We start from the raw sequence: 25,009 nt of genomic DNA, 5'->3' as shown, positions 1-25,009 counted from the left end.
CCCATCCATCCATCCATCCATCCATCCACCCATCCATCCACCCATCCATCCATCCATCCATCCATCCATCCATCCATCCATCCACCCATCAATTCATCCACATAACCACCCACCCAACCATACATACATCTGTCCATCCACTCAACCGTCCATCCATCCATCCATCCATACATCCACCTACTATTTATTGTCATCTTCTCTATTCCCAGCAGGACTCTAAGGACTCAGGTGATCAGATGTGACCTTGAGGAGCCCTCCTCCTCTAGCAACCGTCACTGATCCCACTGCTGAGTCTTTTTTTTCACTCAGTGCTGTGACACAGCCCAAGAAGGAAACCTTGGTTCTGCCTCCCTGTGACCCTATCTTGGTTCTAAGAAGCATGGGGCCCAAGGGCAAACACTCAAACTTGATTCCCTTCTTGGTTTCTCGGGCTCTGTTCACATAAGCCCAAGGCAACCTCATGCCCCATAAAACATTAAAATGTCCCAGAAATTCCAGCATAGTGGGGTCCAAACGCTGCCTCACCCAGCCTGCCCCTTCCAACCCGCAACCCCCCAGAACACTTCCGTCAGATCACTCTAGTTTTCGACTGGCGCCCTGTGGCCACTGAGGCCGGGCCTCGGGCTTCTGATTCCCAGTGGTGGCCAGAGGTGACCCCGTGTGCACTGACCTCTCCCGGAAGTACTTGATGGCCTCAGGGTCTATGAAGGTCGGCTCCTCCCGGTAGCCCTGCTCAAAGACCTTGCGCTTGTGCCGGAACTCAATGACCGTCTTGGTGTAGGAGTTGAGCGTGGTGACAGAGGCTGCCATGCAGCAGGTAAAGGAGCCCCACGCCAGGCTGCCAAGAGACGAGGAGAGAGGTGCCACGGTGAGGGTGGGCAGGGGACAGAAAACCACACCCACCAGACATCCGGACCTGAGCATGTGCTGCTGCAGAGAAGAGTAAGACTTGATCCCTGCCCCACCCGTGGTCTGGCCTGGGAGACAGCATTATCTGTACACTGTGATGCAGACACCACAGAGGTCATCACTGGGAGGCAAGAAGAGAGCGAGTCATTCCATCCACAGGTTGGCATCAGGGAAAGTGACCAAAATACAACAACGCCTGCAGTCGGTCTTGGAGGATGAGTGAGAGTTTACTAGGGGGAACAGCATTCCAGGAGGAGGGAAGAGCATGTGTAAAGGCGTGGAGACAGGAGGCAGTAGGAAGCACGCCACAAACCGTAGGAGGTTTGAGGTGCCGAGTGAGGGAGTGTGAGGAGGTTAGTTGGAGTTGATGATGGAAAAGCAGAGGGGGGTCAGATGCCCTAGTAGCTGATTTTCCATGAGAGTTAATTCACCCTTGTTCCCGAGTGACCTTGGCAAAGGTGTTTCGCCTGTCTGCCTCATAGAGTAAGTACCATGTCACAGGCCTGTTGCAAAGATTAAAGGAAACGACCCATTAAAAATATCTTAGAACAGCACCTGGAAATAGGAGACACTCAAGAAAGGTTTGCCCTCGTTACTGCCATCACTATTATCAACATCCTCACTACCCACTTTTTTTTTTTTTTTAAATTGGGATAGAGTTGCTTTACCGTGTTGTGTTAGTTTCTGCTGCACAGCGAAGTGAAATCAGCCATATGTATACATAGATCCCCTCTTTTCTGGATTTCCTTCCCATTTAGGTCCCCACAGAGCACTGAGTAGAGTTCCCTGGGCTACACAGCAGGTTCTCATTAGTTATCTATTTTATACATATTAGTGTATATATGTCAGTCCCAATCTCCCCATTTAGCTGACTTGGTTTCCAAGCTCTTTCTCTGTTAGATTAAGGCTCTCTGCTCACACCTCCTCCGGGCACAGCTGGGGACTCCTGGCTGCGCTCACCTGATGTGGATGTCAACCAGAGCTGGAGAATCTGTCCCGTCCACATCTGGAGAGAAGGGAAGGGGGGTGTGGAGCTAGGAGAGTCAGCTGGCCAGGCTGCTGGTCTTCTGTGCTCCAGCGCCCACTCTAGAAATGGCCTCCTGCCTGCTTCCTCTGATCAAGACCGTGCAGTAACATGTAGAACCAGAAGTGGGGTACCCGCCTTGCTCCAGTTGCACCCGGTCTGGTTCCCAGGTACCTGTTGCCCAGTCTCTGTCTTGATAACTGGTTTCCTACACATCAAGGGCTCAGTTTTGTTGCTGCCAACGCTGCGCTGTCTCAGGGCCTCCAGCCTCCCCTTCCACCAGCCACCCATTGGGTCTCTCAACATCACCGCCCCTGCATTCCTCAAGGTCAGTGCAGCCCACCTCCCATACCCACTGCTCTTCTCTGTGTCAGTCTCAGAAGGAAAGCAAGGGGAAATCTGAGGATTCCGCCTTTCTCCCAGGGATCCCCATTCATCATCTCTCCCTTATCGCAAAACCCTTTAGGAGGGGCCTTCCCTGGTGGCGCAGTGGTTGAGAGTCCGCCTGCCGATGCAGGGGACACGGGTTCGTGCCCTGGTCCGGGAGGATCCCACATGCCGTGGAGCGGCTGGGCCCGTGGGCCATGGCTGCTGAGCCTGCGCGTCCGGAGCCTGTACTCCGCAACGGGAGAGGCCACAACAGTGACAGGCCCACGTACCGAAAAAAAAAAAAAAAAAAAAAAACCTTTAGGAGATTCCCCTGTTTTTTCATAAGAAACTAATTTAGGTCCTCTAGAAACTCTGAGTATCTATAATAGACAGCTGCAGGGTGTCAGTCTGGCCCCTCTAAGAACTGCCCTGTCTATCAAAGGGCGTAGTAGGTGACCCCACCCTACTGTTCACAGATGATTGGAGGAGGGCCGAACATCTGTCCCAAGCTGGTCCAGTCAGATACATTGTTCTCTCTTCTGAACAATGAAACTGAAGAGTCTAGCTCAATCTGGGATGTCTGTTTGAACTAGAGTGATGGAAATTCAGAACATGAGGACAGAGAATGAAGAAGCAGGCTTTTTCTGGGATTCCATGAGTACACGTCTGTTGGTTTGGCCTGACCAGCACCCATTCTGTAAAGGGACCACTACTCCCCTCCTCTTGGGCCGTGTGGTTCCTGTGGGGTTGGCCTCACCCTCAAACTTTAGGGGTGTGCACATGACCTAGGCCTGGCCAAGGAGAGTGTCACTTCCATCTGGCCACAGTAATTGGTTCAGGGATGGACATGTGACACCCTGATTAGGCTATTGAGACTCATTCCCAGGACTTTTGCTGAAGCTATTGGGAAACAGGGCTCATCTTTTTTCTGGGGTGCCAAGCTGGTGGGATTTGAGCCAGGAGCTGCTGGAGCCCATTTGGTCACCCCCCGTCGCCCCCCCCCCCCCGAGAACGAAGCTGACTCAAAAGGAAGCAGAGCCGCAAAAAGGAGCTAGATCCCTGAGTTGAAGCCATTACTCCTGGACTTTCAATTATAGGAGCCCAAATGCCTTTTTTGGATTTTTTTCCCCCCTCAAGCCAGTTTGAATTGGGTTTCTTTCATTGGCAACAAAAGTTCTTATACAATTACTTTCTATAAATTCCCTTCTTTTGCATAAGTTCCCTTTGAAGTAATTTTCTAGTCTTTACAACCAGGGATCTTTACTCTGAACAGGTCTAACTCTCAACTCTGATGACTCAAGCAAGATGGCGCATCACATTCTATCACATACCCCTGTTTAATTTCACCACAGTCCTCATAACACCCTGCACTTCTCTTGTGTCTTTTTTTTCTTCTTTTTTCTTCTTGTGCCTTTTTATCTATTATTTTTTTATTCTTTGTTTTTATTTTTATTATTATTATTTTTTTTTTTTGCGGTACACAGGCCTCTTACTGTTGTGGCCTCTCCCGCTGCGGAGCACAGGCTCCGGACGCGCAGGCTCTGGACGCGCAGGCCCAGCGGCCATGGCTCACGGGCCCAGCTGCTCCGCGGCACGTGGGATCTTCCCGGACCGGGGCATGAACCCGTGTCCCCTGCATCGGCAGGCAGACTCTCAACCACTGCGCCACCAGGGAAGCCCCTATTCTTTGTTTTTAAATTAAACATTTTATTTTGAGATCATTACAGATTCACATGCAGTTGTAGGAGGTGATTCAGAGAGATCCCTGTGTACTCTTTACCCAGTTTCCCCCAATGGTAACATCTTGCAAATATAGTAACAACCGGGATAGTGACACTGATACAGTCAGGATACAAAACATTTCCATCCATCACCACAGTGATCCCTCCTGTTGCCATTTTATAGGCATACCCACATGGCTCCCAACCTCTGGCAACCACTCATCAGTTCTTCGTTCCTATAATCTCGTCATGTCAAGAATGCTGCAGTAACGGGGTCACCCAGTATGTATGTTTGGGGTTGCCTTTTTTGCTCAGTATAGTTCTCTGGAGATTCATCCAAGTTGTGTGTATCAAGCATTTGTTCCTTTATATCGCTGGATCGGATTCCTAGAGCAACGTATGAGCTGCTCCACACTCTCACCAGCTTTTGGCACTGTCACTATTTATTAATTTTAGCTATTCTGAGAGACATGTAGAAATATCTCATTGTGGCTTTCATTTGCATTTCCCTAATGGCTAATGGTGTTGAACACCTTTTCATTTGCTTATTTGCCATCTGTGTATCCTCTTTGGTAAAATGGCTGTTCATGTTTTTTGCCCACTTGCTTTCTTTTTACAAATTTATTTATTTATTTTTGGTTGCGTTGGGTCTTAGGTGCTGTGCACAGGCTTTCTCCAGTTGCAGCAAGCGGAGGCTACTGTTCCTTGCAGTGCGCGGGCTTCTTATTGTGGTGGATTCTCTTGTTGCGGAGCATGGGCTCTAGGTGCGTGGGCTTTTAGTAGTTGTGGCTTGCGGGCTCTAGAGCGCAGGCTCAGTTGTGGCGCGCGGGCCTAGCCGCTCTGCGGCATGTGGGATCCTCCCGGACCAGGACTCAAACCCACGTCCTCTGCATTGGCAGGCGGACTCCCAACCACCGCGCCACCAGGGGGGAAGTCCTGCCCACTTTCTAATTGGATTGTTTTGCTATTGTTGTTATTTACTGTTGAGTTTTGAGAGTTTTTATATATCCTAGATATTAGTTCTTTGTCAAATATGTGGTTTCCAATAGCTTCTATCAGTCTGTAGCTTATCTTTTCAACCTCTTAACAAGGTTTTTCGCACAGCAGAAGTGTTTAATTTTTTTTTAATTAATTAATTAATTTAATTTTTGGCTGCGTTGGGTCTTCGTTGCTGCGCGCGGGCTTTCTCTAGTTGCGGCGAGCGGGGGCTACTCTTCATTGCAATGCGTGGACTTCTCATCGCGGTGGCTTCTCTTGTTGTGGAGCACGGGCTCCACAGCGTGCCGGCTTCTGCAGTTGCAGCACACGGGCTCAGCAGTTGTGGCTCACGGTCTCTAGAGCGCAGGCTCAGTCGTTGTGGCGCACGGGCTTAGTTACTCCATAGCATGTGGGATCTTCCCGGACCAGGGCTCGAACCCATGTCCCTGCATTGGCAGGAGGATTCTTAACCACTGTGCCACCAGGGAAGTCCCAAAAGTGTTTAATTTTGATGAAATCCATTTTATCAATTTTTCCTTTGACGCTTTTGATGTCAAGTCTAAGAACTCTTTGCCAGGTCTAAATCCCAAAGATTTTCTCCTAATTTTTTTCTAAAACTTTTATAGTTTTACATTTTATATCGAGGACAATGATCCATTCAGAGTTACTTTTTATATGAAGTAAGGAGTTTAGATCAAGATTGGGTTTTGTTTGTTCGTCTGTTTGTCACCATTTGTTGAAAAAGTCATTCCCTGTTCCACTGAATGGATTTACACCTTTGTCAAAAATCAGTTGGGCATATTTGTGTGGGTCTATTTCTGGGTTCTTTGTTCTGTTCCATTGATCTGTAGGCCTATCCTTCCACCAACACTACACAGTCTGGATTACTGTAGCTATATAGTAAGTCTTGAAACTGGGTAGCCTGATCCGTCCTGCTTTATTCTTCTTTCTCAAAATTGTTTTAGCTATTCTCGTTCCTTTACCTTTCCTAATAAGTTTTAGAATAATCTGGTCTAAACCTACAAGAAATGTTGCTGAGATTTTAATGGGAATTGCATTAAACCTCTTTCCCAACTTGAGGAGAATCAACATCTTTACCGTGAACATGGTGTATCTCTCCATTTATTGAGATCTTCTTCTATTTCTTTCATTAGCATTTTGTGGTTTTCAACAAGCAAGTCAAGTAGCTGTTTTGTTAGATTTATGACTATTTCACTTTTTGAAGTGTACATGGTATTGTATTATTTAGTTTTGTTGCCCAACTGTTTTTTCTAGCTTGTAGAAATATAATTGATTTTTTTGTATTTTTATCTTGTATCCTGACACCATACTGAACTCATTTATTAGGTCTAGGCATTTTGGAGGGGGTAGATTTCTTAGATTTTTCTACAGAGACAATCATGTCATCTGCAAATAGGTGTAGCTTATTTCTTCCTTTCCAATCTCTATGCCTTTTATTTACTTTTCATGCCTTACTGCACTAGCAAGAACTTCCAGCACTATGTTGAGTAAGAGTGGTGTTCCCAGTCTCAGGGAGAAAGCATTCAATCTTTCACCATTAAGTATAATGTTAGCTGTAGGTGTTTGTAGATGCTCTTTGCCAAGTTGAGGAAGTTTCTCTCTATTCCTAGCTTTCTGCAAGTTTTTTAAAAAAAATCACAAATGGATGTTGAATTTTATCAAACTTTTTTCTGCGTTGATTGATATGATTATGTGGTTTTCACTTTACGTCCCTTAATCTTCTGCCATCAATAATACAATTGCCTTAAATATTTCCTGAGTAATTTAGAACCACATCAGACCACATTATAATTTTTGCTTCAATCATCATGCATGATTCAGAAAATTCAAGAGAAAAAGTAAAAATGTTCTTTCTTCATTCCTAACATTCCAAGATGCTTTCTTTAATTTTTTTTTTTTTTTTTCCTGTTTAGAGAACTCCTTTGGCCATTCTTTTAGGATAGGTCTGCTGACAACAAATTTTCTTAGTTTTCCGTCATCTGAGAATGTCTTGATCCCCCCTTTCCTTTCCTAAAGGATATTTTTGCTAGCAATGGAATTCTGAATTCTTTTCTTTCAGGAGTTGAAATGTCATGTCACTTCCTTCTAGTCCCATGGTTTCTGATGCAAAATCCCCTGTTTAAATTGGTTTTCCCTACAGTTAAGGTATTGTTTCTCTCTTGCTGCTTTCAATTCTTTTTTCTTTCTTTTTTTTTTTTTTTTTGCGGTACATGGACCTCTCACTGTTGTGGCCTCTCCCGTTGCGGAGTACAGGCTCCAGATGCGCAGGATCAGTGGCCATGGCTCACGGGCCCAGCCGATCCGTGGCATGTGGGATCTTCCCAGACCGGGTCACGATCCCATGTCCCCTGCATCGGCAGGCGGACTCTCAACCACTGCGCCACCAGGGAAGCCCAATTTTTTTTTTTCTTTGACTTCAGGTTTTTTAAAAACACAGCTGTATCATAGTGTGGATTTCTTTGGGTTTATCCTGTTTGGGTATCCACTCAGCTTGACTCTGTAGGTTTATGTCTTTTACAAAATTGGGGAGTTTTTCAGCCATTATTTCTCTGAGTATTTTTTCAGCACCCTCTTTCCTCTCCCCTTCTGGCACTCCAACGTTAGATCTTTTGTTATAGTCCCAGAGGTCCTTGAGGCTCTGTTCATTTTTTTCAAGTCTATTTTCTCTCTATTGTTCAGATCAGGTAACTTCTATCTTCAAGTTCACTGATTCTTTCCTCTGTCCTCTCCATTCTGCTGTTGATCCCGCTCACTGAAGTTTTTATTTCAGTTATTGTATTTTTCAGTTCTAAAATTTCCGCTTGTTTCTTTTTCATATTTTCTACTTCTTTCCCGAGACTTCTTTCTTTCCTGAGACTTTCTATTTTTTCATTTGTTTCAAAGGTGTTTGTAATTGCTTGTTGAAGCATCTTCATGGTTGCTTTCGAATCTTTCTCAGATGATTCTAACATCTCTGTTATCTCAGTATTGGGATTTTGTCTTTTTACTTTCAAGTTGAGATCTTCCCAGGTCTCGATATGGTGAATGATTTTTAGTTGCAAACTTGACATTTGGGGTATGTTTTTAATGAGACTCTGGATCTTGTTTAAACCTTCTGCTTTAGCTGACCTCCTCTGACACTGTTCTGACACAGGAAGGGGGAACACTGCCTCGTTAATGCCAGGTAGGAGTAGAAGTCCAGGTTTCCCACTGGGCCACCACTGACATTCAAGATGGAAAGGTTCCTGGTTACTGCTGGGCAGGGGTGGGAGTTCTGACCCCCTTAGGCCTTTGCAGATACCACTCTGGTTGGGAGGGGCAGAAGTGCCTCATTACTCCTCCCCAGTTTGCCTCCACTGACACCACAGGGAGGGGGATGTCTTCATCACCACTGGGCAGTGGCGAAAATCCTGACTCTCCACTACGTCTCCTCTGACACCACTCCAGCAGGGACAGGGAGGGTTCTTACTTGTTACTGCCTACTGGGGATGGGAGTCCAGGCTCTCCAGGTGACCTCCACTGACACTCAGGGGTGGGTAGGGCATATTACCGTCAAGCAGGGCAAAAGTCACAGCTCCCTACTCTGGTACCAGCTCGGCAGGACATGGGCGTGCAGCTGAGTGCCTCATTATAGCCTGATGCCATGAGATCTAAACTTGGCACGAGTGGGGTAGAGCCACAGGGTGGTTCTGCTGTTGTTGTTTGGGGTTTGTTTGTTTGTTTGTTTTTGTTTTTTTCCTGTGATGGGTGACTGGGTAGAGCAGTTATTGCTAAAAGTTTTCTGTCTTGGTAGGCTGGCCCTTTTCTGGTTCTTTGACAAGAAAGCAGACTTTTAGAGGCATTTTTATGGGGTGGGGCACAGGGGGGAGTCAGTGCCTTTTGGCATTTCTGAGTTGTTGATTTCTTCAGCTCCACATCTGGGATGTAGGAGACAAAAAGTACTCACCAGTGTGTTATCCCTTGGGTCCTTAGCCAGGCTACTGTCTTCCCTCCACCTGTCAGAGGCTTATTATGTTTGTTTTATATATAATGTCCGGGATTTCAGTTGTACTTAGCAGGAAGGTAGGGAGAAGTGTGTCTGCTCCATCTTCCCAGAAGTGCAAGTCCTTATTATTTGTTTTCGGATTGTCTTCCCCCACACTCCAGAATGTCAGCTTTATGAAAACAGGAGCTTTATTTCATTCACTGCTATTTCCTTAGCACCTGAAACAGTGCCTGGCACATAGCAGGTGCTCAATAAATATTTGTAGAATGAATAAATACAGATAAAATAAAAGCAGATAGAAAAAAACCCGTTCTGGTTTTGATGTGGGTGAGGGGTTCAGGGGTGCATCTGTGAGTCTTCAACCTCCCTGCTCCCCAAAACCCCCGGCCCTCAGGCCCCCATGCAGAGCACAGATTGAAAACTTCACGTCTGGGACGCCTGCTGGTGTTTGCAGCTTACATGGCTGGACTGGTACAGTGAGGCACGTGGGTGGTTGGCCTGGTTTTTGGAGACAAGGACAGAGTGGACACTGTGACACGGATGGGGGAGGGGAAGGGGAGTGGCTGTCAACTAACTCTCTGTCTTCTGGGAGCTATAGCGGTGGGTCGGGGGATGCTAGGGGACCAGATTCAGAGATGCATGGATGCCACCTTGAAATCCACCCCAGGCCCTGCTCGGTGGAAAGATTGTACGTGGTCACTGAGGGAGGCAGCCCCCGTCCACCTGCAGGCCAGATGGGCATAGGGTCACTGTGTGGGGCAGGACATGGTGCAGATGCTCCTAAGGTAGGCCATCCTCAGTGCCTGTGAACTGAAGGAGCCAGGAGATGATGATGGCAGGTTCTGGGGGCCCAGCTGGTCCATCCATGGCAGCAGGGCACCCTTGGGCACCACAGTGCTCTCTCCCTGCCCTGGTCTTAGAGAAAAGGAGGCCAGTGCCACCTGCCTAGGAAGGGGGATGAGTAAGAGCAAGAGATTCCTGCGGACCACACAGCCTCTCGGTAACACCAGCAAACACCCTGTCCAGTGGTTCTTTGCAGCCAAGGCTCTTCCAGAACCCCCCTCCTCCTGCTGCAAGAGATCAACTTGCTGAAATGCCAGCTCAGCCCTGCAGAGAGGGCAGGGCAGCCTGAGATCCCCAGAGAGGGAAAGGGCTAACCTGCTGTTTCCACAGGGTCATGTAGACTGAAAAGGAGGGGAGGGGAAGAAAGGAGGACAGTGGTGAGGCCACCACATGACACACAGATGGGCCCCAGAAGCAAACAGAGAGGGACCACCCTCCTGGGACCTGGCCTAACTTGCTACTCTCACTGCGTGACCTGGGACAAACTACTTAACCTCTCTGGGCATCCAGCTTTTATAAGCTACAACTCCATGATGTTCTACTACCCTCATTCTGTCATGTGAATGCTCAGGATTGGGGTTTCACCGTGTGTGCTAGGGTAGGAGGGCCCCTTTATCCACCTCTCTCCATTTTGATCAAATGCAAAGCGGAAGTAGAAAGTGACTAGCTTTCCATTCTCCCACCATCACCAGGAAAACTGACAGGTTGACATTCCAACCGGGATCACAAACTCCAATTCCTGCAAGGTCAGACAAATGACTAAGTGAGGAAATTGTAAGGCAAGGGGAGGCAACAGGGAGCAGTGGGGACTTGGGTAAAGTAGAGAGCAGGTGCCTCATCTAAAGGGGGCAGCCTCTACTCAGCTGAAGCTGACTGCTGCCATGTGGCAATGCAGGCTAGACACAGACATATCTTCCAATAGTCAAGAGAAGCCAGAAACCTGGATTTTTACGTAAAGTTTTTACGAATTTGAATGACAGAAATAAATGCAAATTAAAAAAAAATAAACCACTGTGGCAGGTCAAACAAAACATCTACAGGCTGGGTTCAGCCCTGGGCTTCACGCAGTTTGGAGCCTCTGAAGCTGATTGTGTGACTCGGGCCTTTGCCCTTTCTGAGCCTGTATCCTCATCCCTCAAGTAGACATGGCAACCCCTCCAAGTGGGAGTCAATGGCAGGACCGGACAGCTCAGGGCTTGTATAGTGCCTCCTGCTGTGCCTGGTACAAAGTTAGGTGCTGACCAACCTTGCTCTCATCCACCCCTTCCCCACACCAAGCATCTGCTGTGTCCCCGTGCCCCCCATCTGCCAGGGTCTTGCCTTGGCACTGTCATAGGTGGACCTGGAGAGAGTTAAGACAAAGAGCTGAAATAAAGGAGCAGGCAGGAGAGCTGGAGGGACCGGGGTGCAGGGCAGGGATGGGGTTCCGCAGCTTAGTGGGGGCCCACGGAGGGGAGTCTGGGCGTGAGGGGAGGGTGTGGCCAGGGCTGGATCTCAAGGAAACACTAAAGTCCTGAAAACAAGCGTGAGTAGCAAGTCGGGGCAGACTGGGAAGAACGGAGCACAAGGGGCTGCCTGCAAGCTCACCGATGTCATCCTCTTGGACATTTGGGTCACATGTCTCTCAAAAAGTGACAATGGCATTACCAAAGGCCCAATGTCATTATCACCATTTATAATCGCTGCCACTTACACTTACTGTGTATACACACTTTAAGAGCTGGGTGTCACATGGCCCTCACAATAATAACCCCATTAGACCTGCATTACCGTGATCCCTACTCTAGAGATGAAGAAGCTGAGACTCGGAGAGGATGGGTCGCTTGCATTTAATAGCAAAACGCATCGAGCACATTCTCTGTGCTAAGTGCCTCATGTGCGTTATTTCACACAGTCTCCAAAGATGCCCCCCACCCCTGAGACACACCTCCTGGGGTTCACGCTTTGTGCAGCACGTTCTCCTCGACCCTGGCCCCGTTACTTGCTCTTGACCATCAGAACGCAGCAGACGCGACACTGAGTGTCTTCTGAGGCAGGGTCCTAAAATAAACTTGCAGCTTCCACTTGGATCTCTTGGGACACTCTCCAGGGACCCAACCACCGTGCCTGAGAAGCCAGTCTCGCTGACAGCCGAGCTCCCAGTGCCAGCCAGCGCCGACTGCCAGCATTGCGAGGGGCCACCCTGGATGCCTAGCCCGGCGGGGACCCAGAGGACTGGCCCCAGACAGCATCTGACTGAAACATCGTGGAACAGCCCGGAGCAGGACACCCAGCTGAGTTGGGTCGACCCACTGAACCATAAGAGATAATCACACATTTTTTATTTTAAGCCACTAAGTTTTCTGAGGACGTTTGATAAATCAACAGAGAACTAGAGCACCACTCACAAGAGCCCCGTGACGTGGAAACTCAGGCTGTCCCCATTTTACAGCTGAGGATACTGAGGCGCAGGGAGGGTGAGTGACTTGGCCAGGCCCACCGCTGGTGAAGGTCAGGGTCAGGATCTGCTCCCAAGCTGCCTGATTCCCGAGGCCGCCCCTCAACCACGCCCTTATGCTGCTCACGGTGGCCGGCAGTGCCCGTCAGGGCGAGGTTTGAACCCAGGCTGGTGGACCCCTAACCGTGGAACCTTCGCCTTCCCGTGCACGTGTGGCTCTTGAAAGCTGGTCCCCAACCTCCGTTGAGCTCCTCAGAAGCCCCAACCGACAAGCTCCTGCAGCCCGTTCTTCCTCTCCTCCTGGGCCAGGAGACAGAGGCCGGTGCTGTCTTGCCGTGGAGCTGGCCTCCTCCCTGGTGGAGGGCTGAGGGCAGAATTTTGACAAATGGCCACACACATATTAAACAAGAGAGATGACACTGCACAGCCCTGGCAAGGCCCCCAGATGCGAGGGATGAAAAATGGGGCTGATCTATCTTGCGGGCCTCAGTGACAAGGAGAAATGGATCAGACCTAACAGGGGCTCCACACTGGGCACCGGCCTTAAATAAGTCAAATGGGAATTGGGTGCCCCTTGAGAGGCTGGCCTGGGGGGAGCTGAGGAGCAGGGCAGGAGGCCTGGCTTTCAGGGGAAGAAAGGTTCCCGTGGGAGACCAGCAGCCTGGGCTCCAGGCCAGGCGGAGAGCCAGGGGCTGCTGGAAAGAGAGGCACGTCGGGGGAGGGGGTCCGGAATCCTGAGCAAGTGACCCAACCTTTCTGAGCCTCAGTGTCTACATATGCAACAGGGGGTTATCGTGCGTGTTAAATTTCATGTCAATAACGATAATATTAGAAGAACTAGTGTTCCCTGAGCATTTACATGTGCCATGTGCTATTAGTCCATCCCCTCTGAGAGGCAGAATACAGAGGTTGAGAGCGTGGGCTCCAGAGCCAGACTGCCTGGGTTCAAATCCCAGCTCCACTGCTCACAAGCTGGATGACCCTGGACAGGTTACTTAAGTTCTCTGTGCCTCAGTTTCCCCTCCATGAACCACCTACCTCATAGCGCTGTGGTGAGGTTTCCCCACGACTGTTCTACTTAAAGGGATCAGGGTCTGTGTTGATGGGTCAAGGTCCCTTTAGGGCACATGCCTTTAGCTTTAAGGGGGCGGAGCCAAGCAGAGAGTGGGAAGGGGCAGAAAAACAGCAGGAGTGCCCACCGGTCACAATCAAAGCCTTTCTTGCTGCATTCTGACCACCTTCCCCCCAAGACGCCCTCTCACTGGCAAGTCTTTGCACCTGCCATTCCCCTGTCCAACACGCTATCTTATTCCCTCCTCCACCAGCTTGCCTGACCAAATTCTCCCCCGAGGACCCTCCCCAGGCGAAGCTGGGTCAGTGACCCTTTCTCTGTGCTTCCATGGCTGTCTGTGACTCCCCCCACCCCGAGCCAACCACCCACATCATAGCATGGGTTCAGAGTACTGCTTGTCCATTGTCTTAATCCCCTGTTACCACACTGTCTCAGCCACTGCTGTACCCCCAGCACCAGCTGCCCCCAAATAAGTGCTCACTCGGTTAATATGTGTTAAATGACTGAGTGGATAAATGCCCCTAGGCACCAGAACCGGACCTGGATGCCCTGCGTAACAGACAGCTGTGGTCACTGTCTTTGCCAGTGCACATTCCTCCTTTTGAGAACACCTCGCTCTGCCCTTGCCCCACCCCCAGTTATCCATTAGAGGACCTCTCCTCCATCTTCCTGTCCAAGAGTTTGGATGGGGCAACCCCACCCTCTGCACCACATGACTTAGGCCAGACAGTTAGAGCAGCTGAGTCTCCTCGGGGTCTAAATCATTGGTTGCAGTATGGTCACGTGACTTAAGCTAACTCAGTGAAAGTCATAAACAAGATTTTGTCTGGCGATATTGGAAAGAGGCCCCAACTCTCTGCTGGTATTGCTACATTTGTAACATGTAAGCCTAGAACTGGGCTGGGTGACCACATTTGCTACCACCTGGGGAAAAGCTGCTTATGAATAGAGCCGCCACAAAGAGAATGGAGTCAGAAGTGGGGAGAGAATGACTGAGTTCCTGATCCATCACCTGACCACCTGGATCCAGCTGTGCCTGAAGCAGACATTGCGGTAGCTCACCCAGCATCCATTCCACCCACTCACCATGTGAGAGTTTTGGACTCATTCCTCGTTCCAGAGGAATGGTCCAGCTGAGCCAATGTGCTCATGACACTCCCCCAGCCATGGTGACAATTCAGAAGAGAGAAAATGACTTAAGTTGGGCTTCTCAGAGGGAGGTTTGCAACTTTAGTGAATGTTAGAGAAAGAGCTCTTTCCCCCGCTGTATGTGAAGGAAGAAGCACCAGCTTCAAAGAAGCTTTCTCACCACTAGGAGGGAAGCCCACCCAGGGACAGAGGTAACATGGGGAGTGGGCAACGCTCAGGTGACCACAGAGGAAGAAAACTCAGCCCTGATGACAGCAGAAACTCTGGATCAAACGTTCCCTGAAGTCCATGCCAAGCTGCACTTTCCATTTACAGGAACCAAGGTATTTCCTCATTGATTGGACTGAGGTGGGTGGGTTTTTCTGTTACAATCCATGCCCCCACCCCCAGCTGAGCCAACTGGGTTTTTCAGTTCCATGAACTAATACACACCTCCTGTTTACTTAAGCTTGGGACTCTATCACTCACAAGCCAAAGAATCTTGACGGATGCTGCCTTTCTCTTGCACACCGTGCTCTGAGGTGCTGGCCCCTACAGTCAGAACCCTTCACCAGGCTCTCAACAGCTTCCGTCCCACCTTGCAGAGCAGCCTCTAAGGCAGAGGCTGGCCAACTTTATCTGTAAAGGGCCAGATGGTAAATATTTTAGGCTTAGTGGGCCATTCAGTCTCTGTCACAACCGCTCAGCTCTGCCATTGTAGCGTGAAAGCAGCTGTAGACAATATGTAAACAATAAGCTTGGCTATATCCCGAGAAAACTTTATGGACACTGAAATCTGAATTTCCCGAGAAAACTTTATGGACACTGAAATCTGAATTTCCCGAGGAAACTTTATGGACGCTGAAATCTGAATTTCCCAAGAAAACTTTATGGACGCTGAAATCTGAATTTCCCATCATTTTCGCATGTCCCCAAATATTTTTCTTCTTTCGATTCATCTGTTCAAGCCTTTAAAAATGTAAAAACCATCCTTAGGTTGAGGGCTACATAAAAACAGGTGATGGGCTGGATTTGGCCCAGAGGCCATAGTTTGTCAACCTCAGCTCTAGGATCTCAAAGCATCTTTGGACTCCGGGCTTCCCCCCGATGCCCCACCTTCCTCTGTTTCCCAATTAGGTTGAGCTACTGAAGTTCCAGCATGCCTCGGGGCTCTGGTGTCTGAAAGTCAAAAGCCACTTACCAGAAGGACCACCCGTAGTCCCAGGAATGGGGCCTCCAGTCTTCAGGGCCGAGGCTCACGGTGACCTGGAACACCTGCGTGTACATCATGTGGGCTACCATTCCCAGGAGGCCTGTGAGGGGGGAGCAGGACAAGGTGTCAGGAAGCAAGGTGGGGCTTTGTCTGCCCACCAGGGGCCTGTTAGTGCTGGGGAGAGCATGGACCCCCAGGGAAGGACAGGCAGCAGGACTGGAACACGGAAGACCAGCGGGCGGTGGTTTTCTAAGCCTGCCAAGGAGTTTGAGTTGAGCCCGAGGGCAAAGGGAGACCCTGGAGAAATGTAAACAAGGGAGACACAGAGTCAGATCTGCTTCTGGATGGGCAGTTTTTCTGTTAGGGGCCAGATAAGTAAACATTTTAGGCTTTCTGGGTTTCAACTCTACTGTGGCAGCACAAAGGAGCCACAGACAGTACATGAAGGGATGAGCATGGCCGTGGACCAATCAAACTTTATTTACAAAAGCAGGCCTTGGGCTGGATTTAGCCTGTGGGCCAGAGTTTGCTGATACCTGTGTTAGAAGGTCATTTGGGAGAAGCTGCTTAGAGAATGTTGATCGAACCGCAGGTCTTGACTCACTAGACTAGTGGATTGTGAAGTCAACTTCATGGATTGCAACCAGCATTTAAAACAAACAAATATGGACTTCCCTGGTGGCGCAGTGGTTAAGAATCTGCCTGCCAATGCAGGGGACACCGGTTTGAGCCCTGGTCCGGGAAGATCCCATATGCTGTGCTCCACGTGCCTAGAGCCTGTGCTCTGCAACAAGAGAAGCCACCGCAATGAGAAGCCCGCAACTAGAGAAACCTGCGCGCAGCAGCGAAGACCCAACACAGCCAAAAATAAATTAATTAATTTTAAAAAATTTTAAAAAATAAACAAGAGTGGAATGGAACAGATATCTGATACCATCAAATGTAGCAGAAGTAAATACTGTTTTGTGAAACTTTTCTATACATGTTCTATACATGTGCGTGTCCACGCGCGCACGCACGTGCGTGTGTATAGTGATTGTAATATGAAATGTTTTTCCATGCTCATGTCAAAAATCTTGAAACCCACTGGCTGGGAGAACTCTGATTCCAAGGGATCTGAGTGGGAATCCTTTTCCACCACCTTTCCGCTGTGTGGCCCTGGGCGAGGCACCTCACTCTTCTGAGCTTCAGGTCTTTCAACCCTAAGATGAGGATTATGACAAGTAAGGTGAAAAGTGGCTGAAATGAAGCAAGGCAGCCTCCATGTCTGCTGCCCAGCGGGCATGCAATTGTTACAGTTACCAGGATTATTATGAACCTGGGGACATTGCTCGTGTGGACTATGGCATCTGGAGCCTTTGTGGGCTAACTGGCGTGGACCTAATTTTCAGATGGAGTGATATGGTATTGATGAGGAGGGAAGAGATAGACGACAAGAGGAAGGAAGGAAACCAACAATGCATGTGCACCTACTGTGTGCCAGGCACTCTGTCAGACTCGTTCACCTCCATTACAGTATTATCTTTTAATCTTCATGACAACTCTCTGAAGTAAGTATGATGATGTGGGCCATGTACCGCTGTTCAGGCTGCCCACTGCACATCTCCATACGGCTCCATTCACATCACAGTCTACGTGCACATCACTCCCTGGAGTTGAGGCAGAACCACACCTCCAAGGCTGTATGTAGTAGTCCTGAATATGATTATTTCCATTTTACAGGTGAGAAAACAGAAGTTCAGAGTGGTCAAGTCTGTCCCAGCTCACAAAGGGAGTAGATGGCTTAGTTGTGACGGGGGCCCAGATCTAAATGCCCTTAAAGCCAGGGCTCTTCCCACGCTGCCTAGAATGCGTCTGTCCTCCCCTTGTTGCCCCAGTCACCCTTTCCCCTGTGGAGACTAGAGAAGAGATGGAGAGAAGGAGAGAAGGGGTAGAGATAAGGAAAGACAGAAGTAAAGAGGCAGTGAGGTACCGAGTCCTGACACCCAGCCTTGCGGGCGGGTGTGAGGGCAAAGGGGGACACCCTGAGTTGTCATGGTGTGAAGGTAAATGTTTAACACCAGGTTCCCCAAAGAGGGAGAGAGAGAGAGAAAAAAAAAGCTATGATTTGTAGCGTTTGCCAATTTCCATGGTATGAATAATCCCACCATGGCCAATTTCAAGCTACCCGTGTAATGTCACTGAAAGCGGAGTAGACAAGAGGTGTGCACAGTCGGGTCTCGGGAGCTGAGCCAGCAGGATGCAGCACACCTGTCTCCTTGCAGCCACCTGACCCCAGGCCCCACGGAGACAGAGGACTCAGAGCTGGTTGCCTGTATCTCTGGGCCGGGGCCAGCCCCTCAGGGACCTCTGGCCTCAGATGACAGCTGCTCTCCAGGGCTGGCGGGGAGCACCTGAGTCAGCAAATCCAGGGAGAGGGTGACTGTGACAGGTGCTGAGGCCCCCAGAGATCCCCTAAAGGCTCAGCCTTCACCAGCTGTCTCTGCCAGGCTTAGACCCCATCCTCAGTCATACCCCGGCAGGTATGCTAGAAGCCTCTAGGGTCCCCTCTGCCTTGTCTAAGTTTGTTAGAAGGAGACAAGGGCTGAGCCACGTGGGTATCTTATTTATCTTTACTTGACACAATTCCTGGTCAACTTCCAAGAGGTACATAACAGACGTACCTTATTCCTTGGAACTGATGCATAAGATTCCCTGATAATGACACACCACGTTTTATTTATCCAATCAGTTGATGGTATTTAAGTCATTTCCAGCTTTTTGCTCTCTAAGCAATGCTGCAATGAACACGTTTCTACAAGTCTCTCTGTCTGGACAAGCAAGTATGTCTCCAGCGTGAACAAGAGGAATTGCCAGGTCGTAAAGCGTGTGCATTTTAAATTTTAATCAGCGTCAGTGAACTCCTCTCCTGAGCAGAGGTACCTGGTCGTACTTCCGCCAGCTTCGTGAGAGTCCTCACCCAAATCCTCACCGATACTTGATGTTATAAAACATGAACAATTTTGCCCATTGCATGGTAAAAAATGACACCTCAACATTGTTTTAAGTTTTATAATTTCCCTCATTACTAGTGAGCTTGGGCATTTTTCATGTTATTTATTAACCATTGTTATTTCTTCTTCTATGACTGTGCTTGTCTGTATCCTTTGTCAATTTCCTTTTATTAAAAATCTTTCCTTATCAACTGATAGAAATTCTTTATGTATTCTGGATACTAAACCTGTCTATTGTATAGACTCCAAATAGCTTACTGCTTGTCTTTCCCCCTGTACAGCACAGGGGAAAAAGCACTTTTTTTTTCACTAATAGATTTTATTTTATTTTTTATTTTATTTATTTATTTGGCTTCATCAGGCCTTCCTTGTGGCATGAGGGCTCTTCATTGTGCCGTGCGAGCTCTGTAGTTGTGGCACGCGGGCTCAGTAGCTGTGGCACACGGGCTTAGTTGCCCCGCGACATGTGGGATCTTAGTTCCCTGACCAGGGATCGAACCCAGTCCCCTGCATTGAAAGGCGGATTCTTAACCGCTGGACCAACAGGGAAGTCCCAGATTTTATTTTTTAGAGCAGTTTTAGGTTTACAGAAAATTAAGTGGAAAATACAGAGAGTTCCAGAGTTTCTAAATGCCCCCTTTCTCTGCCTTCACGGTTTCTCCCATGATTAACATCTTTCAACAGAGTGTATATTTGTTACAGTTGATGAGCCAATAGCGATATATTATTATTAATGAAATCCACAGTTTACATTAGGGTTCACTCTGTGTTGTACAGTCTATGGATTTTGACAAACGCATAGCGACATGTATCCATCATTACTGTGTCCAGTAGTTACGGCCCTAAAACCCCCTGTGCTCCACTTGTTCATCCCTCCCTCCCCACTCCTTCTGAACCCCTGGTAACCACAGATTTCTTACTGTCTCCATAGCTGGGGTGCTTTCAGAATGTCATGTAGCTGGAATCACACAGTACGTAGTCTTTTCAGATTGGCTTCTCTCATTTAGCAATATGGATTTAAGGGTTCTCCCCTATCTTTTCATGGCTTGTTTGTTCTTTACCTTTTTTTTTTTTTTTTGCGTTACACGGGCCTCTCACTGCTGTGCCCTCTCCCGTCACGGAGCACAGGCTCCGGACGCGCAGGCCCAGCGGCCATGGCTCACGGGCCCAGCCGCTCCGCGGCATGTGGGATCTTCCCAGACCGGGGCACGAACACGTGTCCCCTGCAACGGCAGGCGGACTCTCAACCACTGCGCCACCAGGGAAGCCCTGTTCTTTTCCTTTTATTGCTAAATAACATTCCACCATATGGATGCATCACTTATTGAAGGACATCTTGGTTGCTTCCAAGTTTTAGCAATTATGAACAAAACTGCTTTTGTCATACATTTTGATATTTAATACAAATTTAGCAGTCTTTTGCTTTTTTTTTTTATTTTAGTCTTTTGCTTTTTGCTTCCTGTGTCTACTTTAAGAAAACCAACACCATCAACACATTATCCTATATTTTTTCTAACATACTTATAGATATTTATGTTAATTCATCTGGAATTTATCTTGGTGAATGGTGTCAAGTAAGGATCTAACTTAATTTTTTTTAATGAGTTGTTAATTGCTCTGAACACTTATAGAAGGGTCTGTTCTTTCGCCAATGATTTCTGATAACACCTTTATACCACACTGCAAGCCTCACATTACACGAGTCTATTCCTAACTCATTCTGTGCCATGGATCTCTCTCTGTTCCTGCGGCAATGCCACACTATTTTTTTGTTTTGCTGTGCCACATGGTTTGTGGGTCCTAGTTCCCTGACCAGGGATTGAACCCAGGCCCCCAGCAGTGGAAGCTCAGAGTCCTAACCACTGGACCGTCAGGAAATTCCCGCCCTCTGTTTTTTTAATCATTGTAACTTACGGTAGAGTCTGTTAGCTGGAAGGACAGGTCTCTCTTCCTTTCAGCCCATTGCTCATTCCCTCTAGAAGTGCTACCCTACCCAGAACCTTGCTCCCTCTGTGTGGCAGGACCCCTTCTTTAGCCCCACCCCAACCCCACCCACTGCCCTGTTCCCTTTCTGAAGGCAGGACTTGCTTTCCAAACCCCCAGCTGTTATAACAGTCAGCTTCTTCCTCACCATGTCTGTCCAGATGCTATCCAAGTTATCTGATCTGTCAGTGCCTTGGTTTTCTCATCTATAAAGTGGGGATAACAGTAGACATAGGTAATTCCAGAGAACATCCACTAAAGAAGGAAAACATTCATGAGAACAACTACTCCATGTACTAGGACAGCGGGGACAGAAGAGTATTTTAATACAAAAACTACCAACAAAACCCAGAAGCTGGACCCAGCCTGTTGGCAGAATAATTAATTTTCCAAATTGTTAGTTTAGAAATGCATTGATTTCTCAATTGAATCCCATTTATTCCCAAATATGAAAGGCCATGCTTTAAGACAATTCAATAAATGAAAATTACAAATCATTCAAAGATCGGCTGGTGAGATTTTCTGATTGCATTCTAACGATTCTGCTTTTAAAACAATAGAGCTCTCAATCAAGTTTCTGGAAGCATGTTTGCTCTGTAAAGTGAGGTCCCCCACCAGGAGCATCTGCTGTAACAATCCTCGGCAGAAGTAATTGTTTCCAGCTCATTCTGAATTAAAAAGTGACTTTCTGCTGAGTTATGGTACCTCCTAAATCAGTGGCAACTAAACGAACGCAGCTTTCTGTGCTGCTTCTGCTGCTTCCTGGCATGGACTCACACCACGAAACTCACAGCTGTAAAGCTCTCATCCTGTGGTTTCTGGAATCTCCCAACTCCTGACACCAGAAATGGGCTTCTCGGCACCTGTGGTGAGGCAGGAATGGCTCCTCCCTGCCCCTTCGGGACCTTGGAGAGCACTGACAGGTGGGGGACGCTGGCTGAGGGCTCAGAGCTGGGCTGGGTGTGATGCCATCCAGAACCCAAGGCAAAAAGAGCTGCCATGACCCCCAGGCCTGCCCTCCGCGGGTCAGACTGAGGAAGCCGAAATCTGTTGTCAAGGCCGGAGGGGCTGGTGTCGGGGCCAGAATTAAGAGCCGGAGTCAGGAGAGTCAAAAGGTGAGCCCACAGTAAAGCAGGGGTGAAACAAAGGGAAAGGGAGGGTCTGGTTGCCAGCTCTGTCTCTTACAAGCTGTGTGACCTTGGGTAGATTACCTTGCCCGTCTGTGCCTCAGTTTCCCCAGCTGTAATATGGGGATAATAATAATGCCTACCTCACAGATTGATATGAGGACTAAGTGGCTTATACTGGAAAGCACTTAGAATAGTGCTTGGCAGGTAAGAAGCCCTACGTGTTTCACGAATGAATGAATGAATGTATGTTGAGACTCACTACGTAGGCCTGCTTGACCGTACACTAGTCCAGGGACAGGTCTGTTTTCTCTCCACTGAATCCCTAGCACCGAGCCCAGGGTCTGGCACAGCAAGTGTTCCACACGTGTTTGTTAAATGAATAGATGGTTCGTTCCATTCAATGCTGATTGCAAGGTGCTTGGGAGAGCTGCACTGCCTGGTGTAAAGGTCCAGGGTCTGGGATACGGGAATGAGCTAGGACAGAGCTAAATCTGAAAACTCTGGAGAGCAAATTGTCTCCGTACGGGGACAAACGTCAGACTCATCATTTGTTTATCATTCATTCATTCATTCATTCAATGGGTATTTATCGCTGCTTTTCACGTGCCAGGCACGGTTCCTGGGGGCGGGGGAGGGGTCTGCTCTCAGAAGTCTCAGGTTCTAGCGGACAGATCCAGACAATGAGCACATTGATTAACAAGAAAAAGTCAGGCAGTGAAAAGTGTGGCGATGAAAATAGAATAGGGCAAATGCCTGGGGCTCACTTCAGAGTGGGTAGTCATGGAGGTCATGGAGGGCTTCTCGGAAGAGGTGACACTTAAACAGAGGTTTGAATGGGGAACTGGAGGCAGCCACAGAGAGGTCTGGGAAAGAGCATTCCAGACAGAGGGAGTGACCGGCTGGGGCAAAGGCTTGAAGGCAACCAGAGCCTGACCTTAGGGGCAAGGGGAGAGAAGGTTCGGCAGAGAGGGAAAGGGGCGGGGTGGGGGGGCGGGGTAGAGACGGGTCAGGAAGGCAGGCGAGGACCAGGTCATCCAGGACCTTGTAGGTCACAGTGAGGAATCTGGCTCTCTTCTAGGTACTATGGGAAGCCATAGTAGAGGGCCGAAGCAGGGGCCTCATTTATGTTTTCAGATCATTCTGATTACTGTGTGAAGACAGATGATGGAAGTTGAGGTAACGAAGGGCGCCCAGGCCGAGCTGCTGCTGCCTGGTCGAAAGTTGTTGCCAGCTCTGGGGCAGGTTTCGAAGGTGGAGTCCACAGGACCTGCTGATGGGCTGGGTGTGAGGGATCAGGGCTACCCAGAGATTGGGATGACCTTGGGGTCTGCGTTTGGGCTATTGGGCAGATGACGGTGCCACTAGTGAAGATGAAGAAGACGGAGGAAGTTGTCTGGGTGGGTCAAACCCCATTTGCGCTACATTCATTTGAAATGCCTACTTTATACCCAAGCTGAGACAACACAGCAGCACTTGGGTGCACAAGTTTGGGGTCCAGGGGGTAGTCAGAGCTGGAGATTTAAATGCGTACGGACATGGGCCTAGAGGAGGCCTGTAGGGAGAGAAGAGAAGGGCCGGGATGGAGCCAACATCCAGTGCTGAGCAGAACAGGCGGAGCCAGCAGAGGAGGGTGAGGCCCAGAGGCCCAGGCAGCAGGAGGAGAACCGGTGCGCGGCATTGCCGGGGCCAGGAGGAGGGTGCATATCGAGGGGGAGAAAGTGGTTTGTTAGATCAGAGATGAAGACAGGGAAGTGACGGCTGGATGTGCCAACATGGAGGCCATGGGGGACAGATGCTCCATGGAATACGCTGAGCAGAGGACAGAAAATAGCCAAACGGTTAGAGAGAAGACATCCAAACTCGTTGCATGGAGAAGCAGAGAAACGGGGCGATAGCTGGAGCAGGCCTGGGGTTCAGGGAGGGATCCTGAAGAGGGGAGATATAGGATGCTCCTGCGTTTACCCAGAGTGCTCGAGTAGACAGGGGGAGCCTGAGGGTGCGGGGGAGCCGGACAGCAACCGTAGAAGCAAGGGAGAGAGAAGGTTCTGGAAGACGATGAGAGCAGGGATGCTTGGCCCAAGGGAACGGGAAGCAGGGCGTGCGAGTGAAGATCCCAGTACTGGGGCAGCTTTGCCTCTCCCTCGCCCCGATGAGGCCAGGCCACCAGCCGAGAGCGAGATGGCAGATGTAGGAGTTTTGAGGAACCAGGAGATGGTGTGAAATGGTCCTTTCAGAGCGTGGGAAAGCACAGAAAAACCGTGGCAGTGCGTGTGGCTGGCGGGGCAGTGCTGCTGCGTGTGAGGCCTGAGCTCAGGAATTGAAAGCGAGACCGGGCAGCACGGCCAAGGGATTCGGGTGAGGGGAGAGGAGTCAGCCTGGCCATGCAGAGCGGTGTCTCCTGGGTCTGGGGACACACAGGAGGGCCAAGCCATGATGCCTCCCCCCAAGATAGGGATACAGAGCAATGATGCCCAGGTGAGTTCCAGAACTCCTCTTGCCTGCAGCCCCACTTCTCTTTTGCAGGGTTTGTATGTATTACGTTAGTGGCATGCTCCGTTTAATTGAGATGGCAGAGGAATCAGCTGATGAATTAATTTATAATAGAGTTTATCATTAAAGATGCTGTTCAAGAAGTTATTCCTCAGAACACTCGGGGAGCGTTCATGTCTAAACAAACATTCCGTGTACGTGGGCACTGGCCTGGATTTGCCAACATCCCAAGCATGTCATGTCAGGGACGTAAGACAGAGGGGCCTGTGGGGACTTGGAGGAAGCTGAAACCAGATGAGGTGAGGCACAAAGGTAGCAAAGGGAAACCCCTGCTAGGGCAGCCTGACTTTCAGTTAGTTGCTGAGCATGTATTGAGCACCTGCTGTGTACCAGGCCTCCTTCTAGCTGGGGGAATATGACTGGGAATGAGAGACCTGGCTTTCAATGCTCTCAGGGAGGTGAGAGACAGAAAACTGGGGACTACCGTGTGGCAGGGCAGCCAACGGGGGAGGCCCGCGGCCTGCGGGAACCCTAGCTGGGCTCCTAGGCCAGGTTTAGGTGGGGAGGTCAGGAAATGCGTCTAGAGGGGGTGACATCCAAGCAGGAGGGTGGACCAGGCAGTGGAGCAGCTCTAGCAGAGCCCACAGGCAAAGTGGTTTGGTGGGGCCTTAATGGGCCGTTAGGTAGAGCATGTGGGTGGAGAGAGCGGCTGCTGGAAGGGTAAACAAGATGCT

At 49.2% G+C, this 25,009-nt stretch overlaps 1 protein-coding gene across 5 annotated transcripts in view; it reads right to left on the bottom strand.

Annotated features, from left to right (window-relative positions):
• GSG1L (GSG1 like) overlaps positions 1 to 25,009 on the bottom strand; it is a gene marked incomplete at both ends in the record, with an annotated part of 218,812 nt that overhangs the window by 25,017 nt on the left and 168,786 nt on the right. For 3 of the 5 annotated variants that reach the window (XM_082671357.1, XM_082671360.1, XM_082671358.1), the window contains 2 exons: positions 671 to 838; positions 15,668 to 15,779. In XM_082671357.1, the coding sequence (XP_082527483.1) occupies positions 671 to 838; positions 15,668 to 15,779 (280 nt within the window). Of the gene's footprint in view, positions 1 to 607; positions 839 to 15,667; positions 15,780 to 25,009 lie in introns of all 5 variants that reach the window. The other 2 variants (XM_082671356.1, XM_082671359.1) reach the window with 2 other exon arrangements.

Source organism: Grampus griseus (assembly GCF_964374135.1).
Source record: "Grampus griseus genome assembly, chromosome: 14".
Lineage (NCBI taxonomy): Eukaryota > Metazoa > Chordata > Mammalia > Artiodactyla > Delphinidae > Grampus > Grampus griseus.
Note: the sequence above shows the minus strand (reverse complement) of the source record. Positions and strands in the feature narration are given on the sequence as shown.